At 41.9% G+C, this 17,354-nt stretch overlaps 2 protein-coding genes across 3 annotated transcripts; both read left to right on the top strand.

Annotated features, from left to right (window-relative positions):
- Window positions 1-786: 786 nt before the first annotated feature.
- lrrc8da (leucine rich repeat containing 8 VRAC subunit Da) lies at window positions 787-6,232 on the top strand. Its single transcript, XM_058067092.2, has 2 exons — window positions 787-1,072; window positions 3,171-6,232. Exon 2 carries the CDS (start codon window positions 3,173-3,175, stop codon window positions 5,561-5,563), a length of 2,391 nt encoding a protein of 796 aa, XP_057923075.2. The 5' UTR covers window positions 787-1,072; window positions 3,171-3,172; the 3' UTR covers window positions 5,564-6,232.
- A 3,587-nt stretch (window positions 6,233-9,819) lies between these two features.
- On the top strand, window positions 9,820-17,300 carry LOC131125021 (uncharacterized). Of its 2 annotated transcripts, none has more exons than XM_078791654.1 (12): window positions 9,820-9,884; window positions 10,808-10,835; window positions 11,321-11,414; window positions 11,487-11,600; window positions 12,513-12,777; window positions 12,861-12,933; window positions 13,432-13,486; window positions 13,612-13,759; window positions 13,950-14,010; window positions 14,080-14,210; window positions 14,302-14,391; window positions 15,376-17,300. In XM_078791654.1, exons 1-12 carry the CDS (start codon window positions 9,867-9,869, stop codon window positions 15,394-15,396), a joined length of 1,098 nt encoding a protein of 365 aa, XP_078647780.1. In that variant the 5' UTR covers window positions 9,820-9,866; the 3' UTR covers window positions 15,397-17,300. The 2 variants fall into 2 exon arrangements, with proteins under 2 accessions (XP_078647780.1, XP_078647779.1); XM_078791653.1 differs by lacking the exon at window positions 9,820-9,884 and adding an exon at window positions 10,324-10,500 and having other exon boundaries at window positions 10,808-10,881.
- Window positions 17,301-17,354: the final 54 nt, after the last annotated feature.

Below are 17,354 nucleotides of genomic sequence, written 5' to 3'. Positions count from 1 at the left end.
TGTTTTGGTGAATGAGCATTTAGTGCATTTAAAAGGTAGAAAAGTGTGAAGTCCATTTACATAATAACCAGAAGAAGAAGTAGGGTGTAGTGAATGAATAATACATATTATACATTTCAAAGATTAAAACTAAATTCCCAACAATCATGTGGCCTTGAAGGTACAGTACTTGTACAGTCAGTGCCAGCAGCTAGCAGCCCAAGACCGGTTGAAACCTGTCCAGGTTGGTGGGCACTCCCTCTGCCGGGTGCATCATCAACCAAATCCAGAAAAAGCTGGAAAATGATGCCATGCGGTTACATTTTTGGATCCTACTGACTGTTGAGTTAAAGAGGCAAGCAGATGGAAGGAAACAAGAGAAAACTTTAACAACATTAGCAAGGAATTATGTTTGTATTTTGTAAAGATACATAGTTGAAGTGTGAGACTAACCCATACAACACAGCTATTCAAACATGTGCTTATCCTAAAATGGATACATTCAATATCAGGCAAATTGAGCCTTATTTGATACCAGCATTCATATTTTTCATCCATCTATTTTCTTACCACTTGTCCTTATTCAGGTCACAAGTGAGTCTTCGAGATGTGGGAGGAAGCTGGGGTAACAAGGATAAACCAGTTTTATTTATTATGAGGACAAATCCTAATAATAATTAAACAATTGATTTGGTTGCAAATAGGGTATTAACTTCATAAATGTACGTGTTATACTAGTAGGTAGTCTTTTTGTCCGTTTTAACACGAACGCAGCATAGGATAAAGGCAGCAAGTCGCGTCTTCAGGAAGTAGCCGTCACTTGATTGTCCAATCAGAAGCGAGCAGAGCACAACTAGGGCTCCATGTTTGATCAGCCGCTCTCCTTCACCTACTCGGGCTCCGTGTCTACGCACTTTGGCCAAGGCTTCAAGCTAACGGCTATACTCGAGGGGGTTCTACCCGGGAGGATGTAGCCGTACTCCCACACCCAAATGCTGCCTTCACACCGGACCGTTTTAACAACAATGGAATTGGCTGACTTAACCCTGGCATGTAGGCTGTGGAAGAAATAACTGTAACCGCCACAGTGGCAGTAAGTACTTTACTCCTGCATACATTATCATCGCTACAAGATTGCAGTCCCGAGTAAATGCAAAACTTAATTTAATGAATGGCTAAAATGACATTAAATGTGTGTAGTTTCACAGCAACAAGTCAGCCGACTTGTGTCCAAGACATCATTTAGAGCACAGGAAGACGTAGTGTGAGGAAATGTCATTTTTGTCCTGAAATGGATGGCGAAGTCTGCCCGATCCAAAATAAGGGAGCATAACTTGTTCTCCCACTACTCTACATCACTTTATTATGTTTGAATGTACATAGGCACTGACATGCTGCCATCATTCAATGCGGCGTTTACTTGACCTCGGAGAGAGAGATGAAGCACGATTCTTTTTCGCCATACTTCATATTGTTCTTCTATTTTCTCCTCGGCACCGTGGAATGGCTGTCTTTTGATTTTTGTGACATACGAACTGTGGTTACATGTAGTGTTCCACTGACGATCAACAAACACACCGAGCCGCATCTCGGCCAATTGACACTCGTGCACGTGAACGTCACACACGAAAGTGTTGTGACATTTAAGTGTCCTTGTATTCACCGATGGAGACCGATGACTCCTAGCGAGCACAATGGGCTGTGTTGCTTTTCTTTATAGCGCCTGTTCAAATGGGCTGTTGAACTTTGGCCCCCCTGTAATGGTTGGTGGTTGTTAGCAAACACCAGTTGCATCGTATCACTATGACACCCAGCAGTTACACGTTTGTAGAAATACCTTGATAGATCATTTATTCAACTGATTCAACAACACTGCTAAAACACATTTTACCACTTAATGTCCCACTGTTGACACAAGCAGTAGCCATCTTGAATGTTGCATTCACTGGGTGCTTGTTCCCCTTAATTTTTGAGTTGGAACGCAGCATTACATATTTATATGTATAATGATTGTTAAATTAACACATTTGTGGTCTGAATGCTTATTGTCTTTGAGAAGAAAACGATTGCAACTGACCGAAAAGCCAAAACAAAATGAGTACACTTTTAAGGAGGGAGACAGAACACAGACATATCATTATCTCATTAATCATATTTGTCAGATTTGAAGCTACGTTGTTAGCTCACCAGCTAGCAGCCACCTTGAGTCCCTACAGCATAAGAGTTGCGCAATGTGGTGTAAACAGTGAACAATAGTGTAACAAAAGTGTAAATGTGTCTATTGGGGTGTATTTCATGTCTACAGGGCTCTAATGTTGTTAAAAATATAATACAAAAAATACTCTATTTATTAACACTGTTGCAGAACATCCTATATCACCAATACAGTACAGTACAATACAGTTGAAGTGAGCAAGTGTACAGCTCTAATCATCCAGAGACTAGAGACGAGGTGGACAGCTATAGCTAGCTGGAGAGACAGTGGAGCCAGGCAAAATATGTAAACAAAGATGGTAGAATAGTCCTTTATCCCTCCTTTATCGCGGTTTCCTGGTTCCAGACCCGACTGCGATATGTGAATTTCCGCAAACTCCGAGTCTATCAATAACAGAATGTTTTCTTCGTTAGAGCATAGAAAATCCGTTTATAACTTTCTAAATGTTGTTTTTAACATTATTAGAGCCTTCTAAATGTTGTTTTTAACATTATTAGAGCCCTGTAGACATGACGTAGCACCCTGAAGTCACTTTTACACTCAATTATTCTTTGTTTACATCACATTGCACAGGCTATGGGATCACTGCAGGGACAAAAGACGGCTATCGCTAGCATAGCCAGCTACTGAGCTAACTAGTTAGCTTCTCCAATTGACTTATTTTAAACTGAGAGTGGGGAAGAAGGACAAAGAAGCCCAAAACCTACCACTTCTATATGAAATAGGAGAACTTTTTTCAGTCTTACCATTCGGACATGCCAAGGCTGACTCCAAGCAGTGTGGAAGTAATATAGTATGACATGTCCCATCAGTGTAATATCACTGACACCTACTGATCAGAATTCTAATATACCACAAAACAGCAATCATTTATGAATGCATTTTTGAAAAAGTGCGATAGAGCGAGCAAGCGATGCGTCATAAAGTGTTCTGATGATAGTGCTCAGTTCATTGATTGTCGTTATTTCCGTTGCAGTAATGTTCACAGTGACAGAGTTTGCATCCTTGAATGAAGTGCAGCCGACGTACCGTATCCTGAAACCATGGTGGGACGTCTTCATGGACTACCTGACCCTAGTCATGCTGATGCTGGCCCTGTTCGCCATGACCATGCAGATCACAAAGGACCAGGTAGCTTGCCTTCCTTTAATGGACGAATCACAGGAGGCCGCCGGAGACGACAATCAACAAAGCACAGGGATCAAGACCAATTTGGACTTTCAGCAGTATATGTTTATTAACCAAATATGTTATCACCTTGCCTTGCCGTGGTATTCCAAATATTTCCCCTACCTCACCCTCATCAACACCCTCATCCTGATGATCAGCAGCAATTTCTGGTTTAAATTTCCCAAGACCAGCTCCAAAATTGAGCATTTTGTCTCAATTCTTTGCCGATGTTTTGAGTCACCTTGGACCACCAAGGCTGTATCCGAAACGGCCTGCGAAGACTCTGAGGAGAACAAACAGAGGTTGAGTGGCACCTCTTTTGCACATAATAAGGCTTCTTTGGAGGGGAAAGAGGACAGCTCAAACGCCGCCCCGAGCTCCCCCAAGCTTGGAGGGGTGGTCTCTGCAGATAAGCCCATTGCAGAAGCTCCTATCAGTATGCCCATCTTGGATAAAAAGGACGGGGAGCAGGCCAAAGCCCTGTTTGAGAAAGTGAGGAAGTTCCGAGCTCACGTGGAAGATGACGATTTTATTTACAGGTTTTATGCAGCGCAGACCATTTTCAAAACTGTCACGTTCATTACCATGCTTTCCCACACGTCAAGCTTTCTGGTTCAAATAAAGTTTGTGCACATCTGTGAGAATGACGTCAAATCGTTGGTAGGGTACGGACGTTTTTTTTGTACGCATAACATGGCTTTCATGTTGGATAAGATGCTCATTTGCTACATAGCTCTGATGATAATGTATGGAATAGTGTGTCTCTACTCTCTCTTATGGATCTTCCGAGGACCTCTGAAGGAGTATTCCTTTGAGAAGGTCAGGGAAGAGAGCAGTTTTAGTGACATTCCTGATGTCAAAAATGACTTTGCATTCCTCCTACACATGGTTGACCAATACGATCAGCTCTACTCCAAACGCTTCGGCGTATTCCTGTCTGAAGTTAGCGAGAACAAGCTGAGGGAGATTAGCCTCAATCACGAGTGGAACTTCAAAAAAGCCAGAAAGTGTGTGACGCGCAACGCACAAGACCAGCAGGAATTGCACCTTAAGAATCTTTTTGGTCTCCCAAATGTGGTCTTTGACCTCACAGACTTAGAAGTGCTAAAGTTAGAGAAGATTCCTGAAGTGAGATTCTCTGCCAAAGTCTCTCAGATGACCAGCCTGAGGGAGCTCCATCTCTATGAGTGTCCCGCCAAAGTGGAGCAGACCGGTTTTGCGTTCCTCCGGGATCATCTTTACAGCCTGCATGTCAGCTTCACGGACGTCGCAGAGATCCCCACGTGGGTCTACTTGCTGAGGAACCTGCGAGAATTTAACCTCGTCGGGAACCTGAGCTTGGAAAGTAACAGGATGGTTGGTCTGGAGTCCATGCGGGACTTGAAGCACTTGAAGACATTACACCTGAAGAACAACCTCACCAAATTGCCCACAAACATCACAGATGTGTCGCAGCACCTCATCAAGTTAGTGGTGCACAATGATGGCACTAAACTCCTGGTGCTCAATAGTCTGAAAAAGATGATCAACCTCATTGAACTGGAGCTGCTTAGCTGTGAACTTGAGAGGATACCGCACGCCATTTTCAGCCTGATCAACCTCCAGGAGCTCGATCTGAAATCCAACAACATCCGGACCATAGAGGAGATCGTCAGCTTCCAGCACCTCAAGAGGCTGACGTGTCTGAAACTGTGGCACAACAAAATAACCACCATCCCGGCCTCCATCGGCCAGGTCAAGTCCCTGGAGTCTCTCCACCTCTCGCATAATAAACTGGAGTCCCTCCCTCCGGCTTTGTTCAAGCTCCCCAAACTCCGACATTTAGATGTGGCCCACAACTTCATCACGGTTCTCCCCCCAGATGTGGGCCTCCTGCTGGACCTGCAGCACCTGGATATCACTTCCAACAAGCTGGAGGTGTTGCCCAAACATATGTTCAAGTGCACCAAGCTGAGAGTGTTATGCTTGGGCCACAATGCCCTCACCGACCTGCCGGAAGCTGTGGGCGAGCTGGTTCAGCTCACTCACCTGGAGCTCCGAGACAACTGTCTGTACAGGCTGCCTTCACAGCTTGGCAACTGCCGCCGGCTGCACAGAAACGACCTGCTGGTGGAGGACCACCTCTACGAAATGCTGCCTGTGGAGGTGAAGGAGAGCATCAGCCGAGACTACAGTATGGCCAGTAGCAGTGCCTTATAGCGCTAACGCTAACGTAATGGGCTGGCCTGCTTGGAGGCATTGGAGAACAAAGTCATCCTTTCACAACTGTTGTATTTTTATGATGGCTACACAAGTGAATGCAGTTCCAAAGGCTTGTCTTACTTAGTTGGTCTCTCTACGTAGAAAGTCAATGAATGTGCACCTGGTGTTTGTGTATCATCTTCAATGTCAAGCCTCTCAGGTATATTTGTATACATGCTACGCCGTGTTGTTCCACAATGGGTCCCCAAAAAACATTAGTTCTCATTTTCTTCTGCACAAATACTTCAAGAATGTTTAACTGCTCCTTTTTTGTCACGGTTCGGGATTTCAAGATTTTGGTGGCATCCGTGTCACATTGATAATCAAAAACGCAAAGTTGTAGAAATTATTTATTTGCATGTCAGCAAATGTCCTGTAAATTTGTCTTTGAGGCTGGCAGGACATTGACATCATTTGTCAAGCTGTAAAATCTAAACCTAGGATAGACCTGTGTTTGATATTACCCTTTGTGTTAGAAGAAAGAACTAAACCTGTCTGCCTTTCTATCTTTTCAATGTATTTTTACGTGTTGTAGGTCAATGTATTCATCATCAGAGCTGCTGTATCACCTTAGTGTCCGATGCTCACAAGCTGATATATCTTTTATGGCTCAATAAAAGATTTTTAATGACACCGTTGCATCAATATCATCAGTACATATTTTCACCCTAACATGATAACAGATGAGCGATCCTTGAACATGGAAGGATTGCTGAACTGCAAAAGCAAATCCTCTTGCTTGACGCTGATTTGAAATGTCTTAAAACTAAGGGTGTCCGACATTGTCCAACTCTCAATTTCAGATACTGATATCAGCCGATACCAGTATGTGTAACATGACATATGTCATTTGTTAGATGTCGGTTTTCATCGGTATATGAGATTGGGTTGACGAGTCGATACGAGACCAGATTCTATCATTACCTTTGTCATAAATAAAATGAATATTTTATAATAGTCACAAAAAATGCAGGTGCATTTTCAAATGTTTATTGGCCCCAAATTATTGATGATCAACAATATTATGAGCTGCACGGCGGACCAGTGGTTAGCACACAGGCCACACATTTAGTAGACCTGGGTTTGATTCACCCCTCCAGCATCTCTGTGTGGAGTTTGCATGTTCTCCCCGTGCATGTGTGGGTTTTCTCCGGGTACTCCGGTTTCCTCCCACATTCCAAAAACATGCTAGGTTAATTGGCCACTCCAAATTGTCCATAGGTATGAATGTGAGTGTGAATGGTTGTTTGTCTATACGTATGTGCCCTGTGATTGGCTGGCCACCAGTCCAGGGTGTACTCCGCCTCTCGCTCAAAGACAGCTGGGATAGGCTCCAGCACCCCCGTGACCCTCGTGAGGATAAGCAGTAGGAAATGAATGAAGAATATTATGATCAGCATTATTTTGAGACCACTATTGCTATAATATGATTATATACATATCAAAATGTGACGAAATTTCTTGCTCAGATAAAAACTGCCTCACGATAATAATGACATGAATGAATCCCAAAAAATGAAAATGAACTCGATGGGCCAAACAGCGGAGCCTTGTGAGGAGCAATGCAAGGTAACAGAGTTAAAGTTAGGAGGGAAAAGGATGCTTGGGTGGCAGGTTGAGTGCTGTTGTTTCCACCTTAATTGGCATCAGCTGTTCGGGTTTGATTGCGAGGCTGTGCCAGTGTGACTTATGGGTCTTGACGTCAGCGGGGCACTCATTGTTTCTTGCCGTTCACCTGTCGAGGCTGTGTTGGTGCTCCAGTGATGTGCTCTGAAAGGTAGGCATGAAAAACGACGCATCATGGTGTGACCGCAGCCGTGATTTTTTTGATTAGCGGTGGGGTTGGCTGTTGGCGACCTGGCGTGTGTTTTGGAGGGCTTGCAGGACGTGCTGAGATACGAAAAATAACTTTAACCTTTTATTAAAGAAAAATAATGACCAACTTATGATACCGTGCACAAACTCATAATCAAAGTAATCACAGAGATGAAAGGAATTAGCGGTCAACAAAAAATAGGGCAACCCTGCTCACCCTCTTTGTCTCTCTGGCCACCAGGTGAGCAGATGCCTATATTAATAAACCATCACCGCCCATATCCATTTGACCTTCTTCCTTTATCCACGTGATCACAACAAACCTAAATAATATCATCGATAATAACAAACACCACTATTCAAATTTAAACTGTCATACACCTACAAAATGAATCTAAATTAATTCATGGTTCCTACATTCCAGCCCCTAATTATTAGGTTATCACACATAATAATTATCCATATTCATATCAATAGGAGATATGTAACAATTAAAAGCTTAATATTTAAAGGCCATAATACGTATATTGTCTTCTTTCTTCTTGAATCAAAGTCAAGCTGGGGGTCAAAGTGTCTCAATATTCAGCAGCTGCTCCTCATCCACCTTCAGCCTCCTGTAGTCGGCAGATCTTTGTTATTGGACGATCCAGGCAACTGCACTTTGTTTTGATCCGCACCTGCCGCACGAATCCTCTTCCATCTGGAAAGGTTTGAAGAACTTTTCCCATAAGCCAGGAATTTCAAGGTGCTGTGTTGTCCACAATAAGCGCTCCAGGGACAATGTTAGGGTTAGCTTTTGTCAGCTTCACTCTGGACCATCTCTGACCCTCCTGCAGTTGTGGTAAGTATTCTTTAACCCAATCTTTGGTTCGAGAATGAGTGTTGTTTTCTACAGGAGCTACCGTGGTGGCAAAGCTGGTTCCTTTCATTCCAGAACGAGACTGTGTATTTCCAAACACTGGATCAGTCAAGATCTTCACTTGAATGTTGGTCTCTGATTGCACCTCTCCTGCAGCTCACAGGCTACGCTTCTCCACTTGTTTCTGAATTTGAAAGGCAACTTCCTTTATAATGGAGAGCATATTGGCAGGCAGATGGAACTCATGCAAATATCCAACCCCTGCCATGGCATTAGAACAGCCTCTGAGGAAAAGACTGTAGTCCTGGAGAGCCTTTGCATCCTCCGTTTTGATGGAAGGCCATGAAAGAGCCCTTTCCATAGATGCTGCGGCTACTTTCTGCTCATTCCCAAAATGCTCCCTCAATAGAGCTTTGACTTTGAGGTCGCCCCTCTCTGGGTTAAAATGCTGGCAGCTTCTAACCAGTTCCTTAGGGTGACCTCTAGCGTATTGCTCCAGGAAATGGAGTCTATCACTGTAACTCTGGCTGTTTCTTTAATGGATCACCATCAAAAATTGGGATCTCTCTCTTTGGCAATGATGAGAGACATTGCTGTTGTATCAAAAGCGTAGTTATTTCATTTTGCTTCCTCATAATTCCTAGCATATTGTTTTGATTCAATTGCTGCACTCCATAAATCTTCCTTTTTGAGTTTGGGTGTTTCCATTAGCGCAGGGATTCACTGAATGTTGTTTGGGTTCCTTAAGTGACACAGGCTCAGAATAAATGAACTGAGGTACAGCTTTCTCCTTAGGCTTTGCATCTGGATTCGTGTAATCACCATTTTGAGAAGAATGAAGACTGTTTTGGATGTAAGGTTTCATTTTGCAGGATAATTGAGGGGTTTTCGGAAATGTGTGAGTGATTTTTTTGATTTGTGTGTAGAGTTCTGAGAATATTAGGCATCCTTTTAGAAAATGTTTAAACAATCGACAAAAACTGTAATTGTTCACTCACTGTAGGCCACAACCGACGCCAACACACGCACACCCTTCGCTACCCGGATAGCGCTCTCTCCCATCTCTCACTCACCTAGCGCAACACCCACAGCCTCACTCTCTCACTTGTGACGTGGCACCGTCACCTTCCAAGCCCCGCCCTATTAAAGGCCCAAACACACAAAGTCAGATATTACAACATAACATTATAATTATTCTCTATGAAATGTGATCTGTGTAATATTTTGGGGTGTTCAGTTTCATGTTTAATCATTCACGTCTTATAAATTGTATCTTGATGAAACTGTTAACTGAACTACTTATCAGTTTGATCTTTATACTCGCCTTTGTACACGATAATACTAATATAGTAGTAGAAAATGTTAATGTTTAATGGGCCTGCCTGCTGCTTCCGCCCGATTCTGTGTATCCTTGCACGTCACTAGCATGTTTTGTGCACGGTGTGGCCTGAAAGGTGGTAGAGAACGTTAGTTCTGCCGCACCGCCGTTTCCGCTTGGACGCATTTAACTGCAGCACACAACTTCCCTTTGGAGCGCAACAGAGCTGTCTATTTTGTGGCATAACTGCCGCTAAAACTTCATGTTGCATGACCTTTAAACTGTGGGTAAGTTTTTCATCATTACTAGTTTAGTTTCCTCACGATATTGACTTTAATTTAAATTATGAAGTGCTATTCAGAAGTACATCTTTTAATATTGGAAGCTGTCTGTAGCGGCATAAACCAAGGAGTCTAGTTAAAATAAGTGTGCCCATCAACTTCTGTAGTATGCCGTGTGCGGGTTTGGCCGCCATGATGGTGAGCAGAATCCAGAAACTGTGTATTGAAAACATGTCCTCGCCAAACTGCTCAGATATTAATTGCGGTAACTTTTGGAACAACTTACTAAGGTACTAAGGTATCGACTTATTGCCACCCGATGTGCGTAATGGTCTCACCATGGCCACCCCAATTTAAAAATTCTGGCTCCACCACTGGATGGATAGCAGGGCTGAGTCAGTATCAGTCCCGACTCAGTAAAAAAACACTCGCGAGTTTTGAACGACTCCTCCATGACTCGACCATCTTTACTACACTCACAGATCCCGAGTGAGCTGTAATATATATCTTCTCCGTTGATATTCGTACTTTAAGGATAAAAAAGAATGAATCGGCAAATAAATAAAAGAGGAGTCACGGGGCCCGTTGGGGGAGCATTATTCAAAGAGCAACAATCTAGCAGGTAGTAGCTGGCCTATTGTGCTCTCTGAACATTTAGTAGCCGCTAACTAGTGTTAAGCTAACTTCTCCCGTTAGAGCATAGTTTCGAAGTGTGTCACCTTTCCCGATCAACTTGTGTTATCGTTGTTTGATCTACTATGAAACAAATAACACGGGAGTTCTTGTGTTTGTAGCTTCGTGGCTAACACTACATAGCTTCGCTAGCTTGCTCGGTTGTTACGAGTTTCTCCTGAAAGGACAACCCTTGATAGATTGTTGTGGCATTTGCTTGTTTTCTTTATTGCTATTTCTGTTCTCCTTTTTGACAGAGTACATTGCGACTTGAAAGAAACCCAGGTACACATTCCAGCTGCTGGGAGAAAGGCAGAGTATTCTAGTGCAGGTAGCGGTTTAAATACATCGAGCAGATACACATGCGTTCAAAAGGAATCCCGTCTTGACCCGTACGTTGTGTCAACCCACCACTGAACGCGTAGCGTTGCTTAAAATGGACGTAAAACGAGCAGCAATGTAAAGTTTTTCTGATGACAGGATATGCTCAGTTTTCATGAAAATGAAATGTGCAATAGAGCCCCCTAGCGGTGATAAACTATCACAACACATCTAAACGAGCAAAGGTCTAGTTTACGGCATCGTTTTATCACATTGACGAAACTCACAGTCCCATGTGTACTTGTAGCCACATCAAATACATTTAGAAATGTTATTTTATCATCACAACATCCCTTCCTAAAATGGTAGTTGTGGCATGAAAAAAATTGAACACAGAATTATACCCCGTCAATCAATATAACGTGTTCTTTTCTTAATTTCCCTGTTAGCACAAGCCTCTGCTGGTAAATGGAAGTCTTCATTCCAACCAGTGGACAAGAAAAATGCTGAAGATGAGTCGCAGGAGCAAAGCAGTGTACAAAGGTATGATGGATGTTGAAGCTTAGTTTGTAGTGTGTATGTTGTACTGATGTTTTCCCTGTTCCTTGCTTTTAGATATGAAAAATACGAGAAGGATGTTGTGACATCGACACCTTCGCACCACCAACACTTAGCAAAGGCTGCTCGCCCACCCGTGTCTCGTCTTGTCTCAGGCGCTGGGCCTGAAGGGTAAGATGATGCTCTGAAGCCAGTTGTTATGGGGTGCACCTTACATGTTTGAAAGTTAGCGCCCTCTATGCAGACACGTAGCAGCGGCAAACCGTTATAGACATTTACATTTAAGGGGTCCACTGTGGTTGTCCACTGCTTTTGTAGTATTCATTCATTTTTTTATACCCCTTATCCTCATTAGGTGTAAGCTGGACCCCCTCCCAGCTGAGTTTGGACCGGGCTGGTTGCATGGCACATGTAGACAAACAACCATTCACACATATGGACAAATTAGAGCAGGGCTGTCCAATTTTTTTACAGAGATATGCTAAGAATAACCTATTAGTAGTATTTTTGGGCCTTTTTTAAAATTTTACAAATATTTAAACTTTCTTCTTAAATAATCTTTGTAAATGTTCATTTTGTAGCATTATGACTTAATATAAGAAGTTTATTCTCGCAAAATATTTTAAAAAACATTTCAGCTTTATTTTGTGTGCATTCCTATAATATAACTTTAAATAAATGGCATATTTCAAGTCGATGCTACTAAATTTCCCCCCATATTAGGAGTTTATTCTTGTTAAATTATGACCTTATTTCTCGTTACAATTATTTTCCTCTTAATATTTTTATTTTGTATTAATGAAATTACTGAAGATTTTTTAAATTTTTTTTCTTGTTATATATATATATATTTTTAGTGCTGCGGGCCCATAAAAAATCATCTCATCCACGGAGCGAACATACTAAATCCACACACAGATGCCCAAATGGAGATTGGATCCCTGGATCTCCTGACTCCAGTTGCTTTGTAGCATATAGTGTTTTACTAACTAGTTTAAGCGCTCAGTGTTTCATCGTTGATGAATTCTGATGTTATGATTGAAAATAGCACACTAACAGTCATCCTCCATCTGTCTCCTCCAGGACTGAACTTTACGACCCGTTTGATAATGACATGGTTGACTCGACAATTGACAGATTACGGCCCACAAAGGACAACTTCCCACCTGAGCAATGTTTGTCTCCAGGCGGGAGCCGTCATGTCATGTCCTCCTGGGAATTAAGCCGACGCCGTGACTATAACATGAAATTGCTGGAGCCACCAGTGTATGCATCCATGAGGACATCCTATGGCGCAGAGAGGAGCAATGGAGAGGAAGCCATGGCAAGGCCAGAGCACAGCAGCACGGTATACCCTAGTTCTGTTTGTTTGTTCAAGTACTGATCATACTGTGACTCTCTAAACCAATTTCTACCTTTTCCTCTTCACAGATGGTCCCACGTGTTAGGTTGTCTTCACCCAAGCTGCAGGACTATCAGATTACGGAGGAGCCCGGTGAAACAGGTGAAAAAAAAAAAGCATGCTCAATATAAGTCATTGCTCAATATAAGAGTTTGGAATGTATGCCAAAATCATCACACAGCAACTTAACACACAAAGGTAGGTAAGAAATAAGCTCCTTAAAGGAAGTTAGGCATATTTTAGGATGAATCTCAAATGTACTACTGTATAACCTTTACAGGTAAACTTAATTAGAGCTTCTCTAATTTGTAATCCACATGTTCAATACTTAACGCACTTAACGTACAACTTGCTGTTCTGTAGCGTAGCAGTTGTGCATATTCCCAACTTTATAATCCAAACCTGTATTGGTACTTGTATATTTCTTATGTACTTTTTGAGTGTTAAGTCGCTGTGTGATGATATTAGCGTTCATTGTAAGATGACACCGTGAGTCATACTGCTCTATTGCGTAATGACCTGCGATATCCGATGGGTCTTCCAATCAAATTATGATGGGAAACCTCCAATCACAAATGTTTTTTGTGCACCTTTTCATAGAAGAGGAAGAGAGTACGACAAAAAGCAAAAGGACCAAATCTGTTCTAATGGATCAGTGAGTAGCGCACATCTCCACTGACTTATTATTGAATTAGGATGCCTTGCCTGTGTAAATGATGAGGGTAAACATGTTTAAGTGTTAAAAAGGATTTGGACCACATCATGATTATCCTTTTGAAGGATAACCATCAACTGTGACCTGTGCGACATCGAAGTGAGCAATGGGCAGGAGCTGGAGGACCACTTGGACAGCAAAATTCACTGGGACGTAATGGAGCACATCCAACAGCAGAATAATTATGACGACATGACGATAGCCTTCCTGCAGGTAAAAAGACTCACTTTGGAAGACCCAAGTCATATTTACTGACAGCAGGGTTTCCTAAACCCATCATTTCAGCTCCAGACCCACGTTGGAAATGAATAGCATGTCAATCAAAACAGAGCATTATATTTATTTGTAAAGGCGGTAATACTCATCCAGTTTTTGTATTATACCCCTTGTTTTGATATTGTAGGACGTCATGTTGTATAAGAGCATCAAGTGCAGCCGAGCCATAGATGACAGCGCTCTTCGTGGTAATGAACCCCCCATAACAAAAACCTAACTACGGCGCCCTCAGCAACAGCGTTCCTCTTTTTGGTCAGCTCTGCAGGAGAACGACCACATGACAAAGGTTGCGTTGTTCCACTGCGCAGCTTGCCAAGTCCTCGTATCCACGGCGGCATCATCTGTGCAGAATCACATCACCTCGCCGGAACACCTCTCCAAAACAAAGGTAACACCTGTGCTGCACGCTAATGATCTGTACAGTGCTGTCACACTTGGAATTCCTTCCCTAACCATGGAATTTTGTTGAATTCATGGAGGAATTTGGAGCACAGCGGAGACACGCTTCACTTGACAAAGCAGATACCATCATGAAAGAGCTGCAGCCTCAGTTTGAAAATTTCCTCAAGGTATGTCTGACATGCTAAACATTTACAGTACATCTATTCTTATTACACCAAAATGATGATACATGTGGATAATTTTTACAATTATGAGTTAAACTGCATCAAAATTGTCGGAAATTGTAATTCTGTCTATCCGTGGCACACACAGTATATACTGGTGTTGATGTAGTATTCTGGTCTGGTAATGTGGCAGACATTACCTTTACATTACATTACTTGCATGAAGTCATGAAGGCATCCTTGGCATGTCTGACATGATAGAGTTAAAAAATAAAAGTTCTCCTCCCATCCCGTGTGGAAGTGGTAAGGTTTTGGCTCCTTGGGGTTAGAAGATATATATTTCTGCTAGCGGTAGTCTTGAGTTCCCTGCTGCACAACAGTTGCACAATGTGGTGTAAACGGTGCGTAATAAGAGTGTACCTGTGAATATGGGGGTGTTATTTCATGTCTACAGGGCTCTAATAATATCAGTCAGTTTTCTATGCTCCAAACTATGAAAATATTCCTGTCTTAACATTCAATCCTAAATGGCAGAAATTCATCAGTTCAGAGTTGAGTTTAAGCTTGCTGTACGTTACAGTAGTAACAGTAGCTCATGTTTCAGCAGGGATTATTGTGCCTGTTGTAAGAATAATTCAAACCTGCAATAAAAGCCGCTGTCAACGAACATAACAGTAACGTCACTGACACCTAGTGACCTGGAGGGAATACTACGTAACATTCTCAGTGTCTTTTGAATGCGTCTTCTGAATGCCTTTTATAATATGTATTGTAGTCCATTCAGCAATGTTTATATTTGAGAATTCTTATTTTAGGTAAAAATAAGTAACATTTGGTTTAATATGCATATTTTTCTTCCTAATAATAGGCCCTACTCAACCATGAAACAGAATGATTTATTAAAATATACTTGGTAAACTGTGATATTGTATGTGCTTGACCACGGACAAAGAGCCTAACTTTATGTACATATGTTGTATTTATTAGGGTTTCAGCCAGTTTGAATGACAAGACCCCGACCCCAAAGATGCCATAGACGCCCAAGTGCTGTGTGACATGACTTAACAATGGACTTCACCATCACAACCAGTACAGTTTGATGCTTTGTGTGTGTGTGTGTAAACCAACAACGTGCGATGAGGATCATGGCTGGTGAGGCACTGATTCCTTCGGGTTATGTTAATACAGGTTGGTCGTTCAGAAAATAACCCCCAAAAAACATAAATCATTTTAGTAAAAAAAAAATATTCAGATACTTTTTAGAACCAATAATTTTTTTAATGACCGGATGTGTATGTTAAAACCGATTGGTACAGAAAGTACACTTATAATACATTCATTCATTCATTTTCTACCGCTTATCCTCACAAGGGTCGTGGGGGTGCTGGAGCCTATCCCAGCTGTCTTCGGGCAAGAGGCGGGGTACACCCTGGACTGGTGGCCAGCCAATCACAGGGCACATATAGACAAACAACCATTCACACTCACATTCATACCTGTGGCCAATTAACCTAGCATGTTTTTGGAATGTGGGAGGAAACCGGAGTACCCGGAGAACTCCACACAGAGATGGCTGAGGGTGGAATTGAACTCGGATCTCCTAGCTGTGAGGCCTACGCGCTAACCACTCACTCGCCATGCAGCCCTTAATACAGTGCAATGGACATATTTTGATTTTTTTTGGGTTGTTTTTTTGTATTTCTCATCACAGCAGGTGAGGCTCCCCTGACTGCACGCCACTGGTGTACACATAGCTTTATCTGCCTCTTGTATTACTTTTTTTGGGAGGGGGGGGGGCATGCCAACTTGTGAATAATTGTTTTTGTTTTGGAAACACAAATGTTTTCAACATTGTTTTTATGATATAGTACATTCCAAAATTAAATGATTTAAAAAAATAATATCATTTCATAGTTAAATATCGTACATTTTACAGTGTTGCAACCGAATGTAGTGCTCCTGGTCTGGAGTTGTCACCCTGAATGTGGTCTATCGTCAACAGAGACTGTCGTGTTGTGGCGATCATACAGGTTTCTGATTGTGGGTTGGGAACAGCTGGCTTTCTAACTGTAGCTCAAACTGGCCTCCACCATACCCGCTACCTGGGGACGTTGGTCGTGTGATAGACGTGCCTAACAATGCTGGCCTTTTGGGGCCTTTTATATAGGCCTTCCAAACCAATCCTCAAATGATGCACACAGCCACTGAGTATTGCGGAATGTGTATTTGCACCAACCCATGTGTCATGAACCGCAACAACATAACTCATTCTCAACTACCCGAGCACTGAGTTAACAATAAATCCACGAGGTAAATTACAAGTACAAATATATATACTTTTAGTTTAATATTGACTGTTAGTATACACAAGCGATAATAAAGTCAAGTCTGCAGCATCGTTATTGCCTCTTTTTAGAAAAAAAAACATGACAGAAAAGTCAAATTTTTTTATTTATTTAGAAACACGTTTTAAACATTGTATTTGTGATATAGTACATTTCAAAATTAAATTATTTAAAAACCGTATTTTCCATAGTTAAATATCGTAGATGTGGATGTAGGGCGTGAACAGCAATGGTTGTTAGTTTTTCTCTTTTTTTGTGGTTTTTCTTACCCATTATACAGTGGAACCTCCAAAGTCGAACAACCATGCCAGCCATACAATGGTGGCAAAATGTCTCAAAAGTCAACCTAAACATGGGCGTTCCAACAGATCAAAATGCAGGATGTCCTGTAAGACAACAAATCTCATAAGATTTCAGCTCACTAAGCATTGAATGATTTGCACATTACATATAATGGAAACTTTTTTTTTGACTACATGAAATTAGACAACCGGCATCATATAAGAGCTTGTCTACTACTTGGGAGGTTCCACTCTACTTTAAATGGAAACACAATAAAATGTAAAATGTTTCTATGTATAATAGAGTTGCACATTTTATTCTTGTCAGTTTTTTTTCCCA

This window comes from Doryrhamphus excisus, linkage group LG6 (assembly GCF_037039965.1).
Source record: "Doryrhamphus excisus strain RoL-2023G ecotype Guam linkage group LG6, RoL_Dexc_Guam_v1.1, whole genome shotgun sequence".
NCBI classification, from domain to species: Eukaryota; Metazoa; Chordata; class Actinopteri; order Syngnathiformes; family Syngnathidae; genus Doryrhamphus; species Doryrhamphus excisus.
This window is presented reverse-complemented; position numbering and strand designations above follow the sequence as displayed.

What these genes read in the sequence shown, in the direction of transcription:
- lrrc8da (XM_058067092.2), top strand. Translation starts at nt 3,173, where the DNA reads ATGTTCACAGTGACAGAGTTTGCATCCTTGAATGAAGTGCAGCCGACG.
- LOC131125021 (XM_078791653.1), top strand. Translation starts at nt 10,424, where the DNA reads ATGAATCGGCAAATAAATAAAAGAGGAGTCACGGGGCCCGTTGGGGGA. An exon ending in TCAGGCGCTGGGCCTGAAGG is followed by an intron (nt 11,601 to 12,512) that starts GTAAGATGATGC and finishes TGTCTCCTCCAG; the next exon opens with GACTGAACTTTACGACCCGT. An exon ending in AGATGACAGCGCTCTTCGTG is followed by an intron (nt 14,011 to 14,079) that starts GTAATGAACCCC and finishes CTTTTTGGTCAG; the next exon opens with CTCTGCAGGAGAACGACCAC.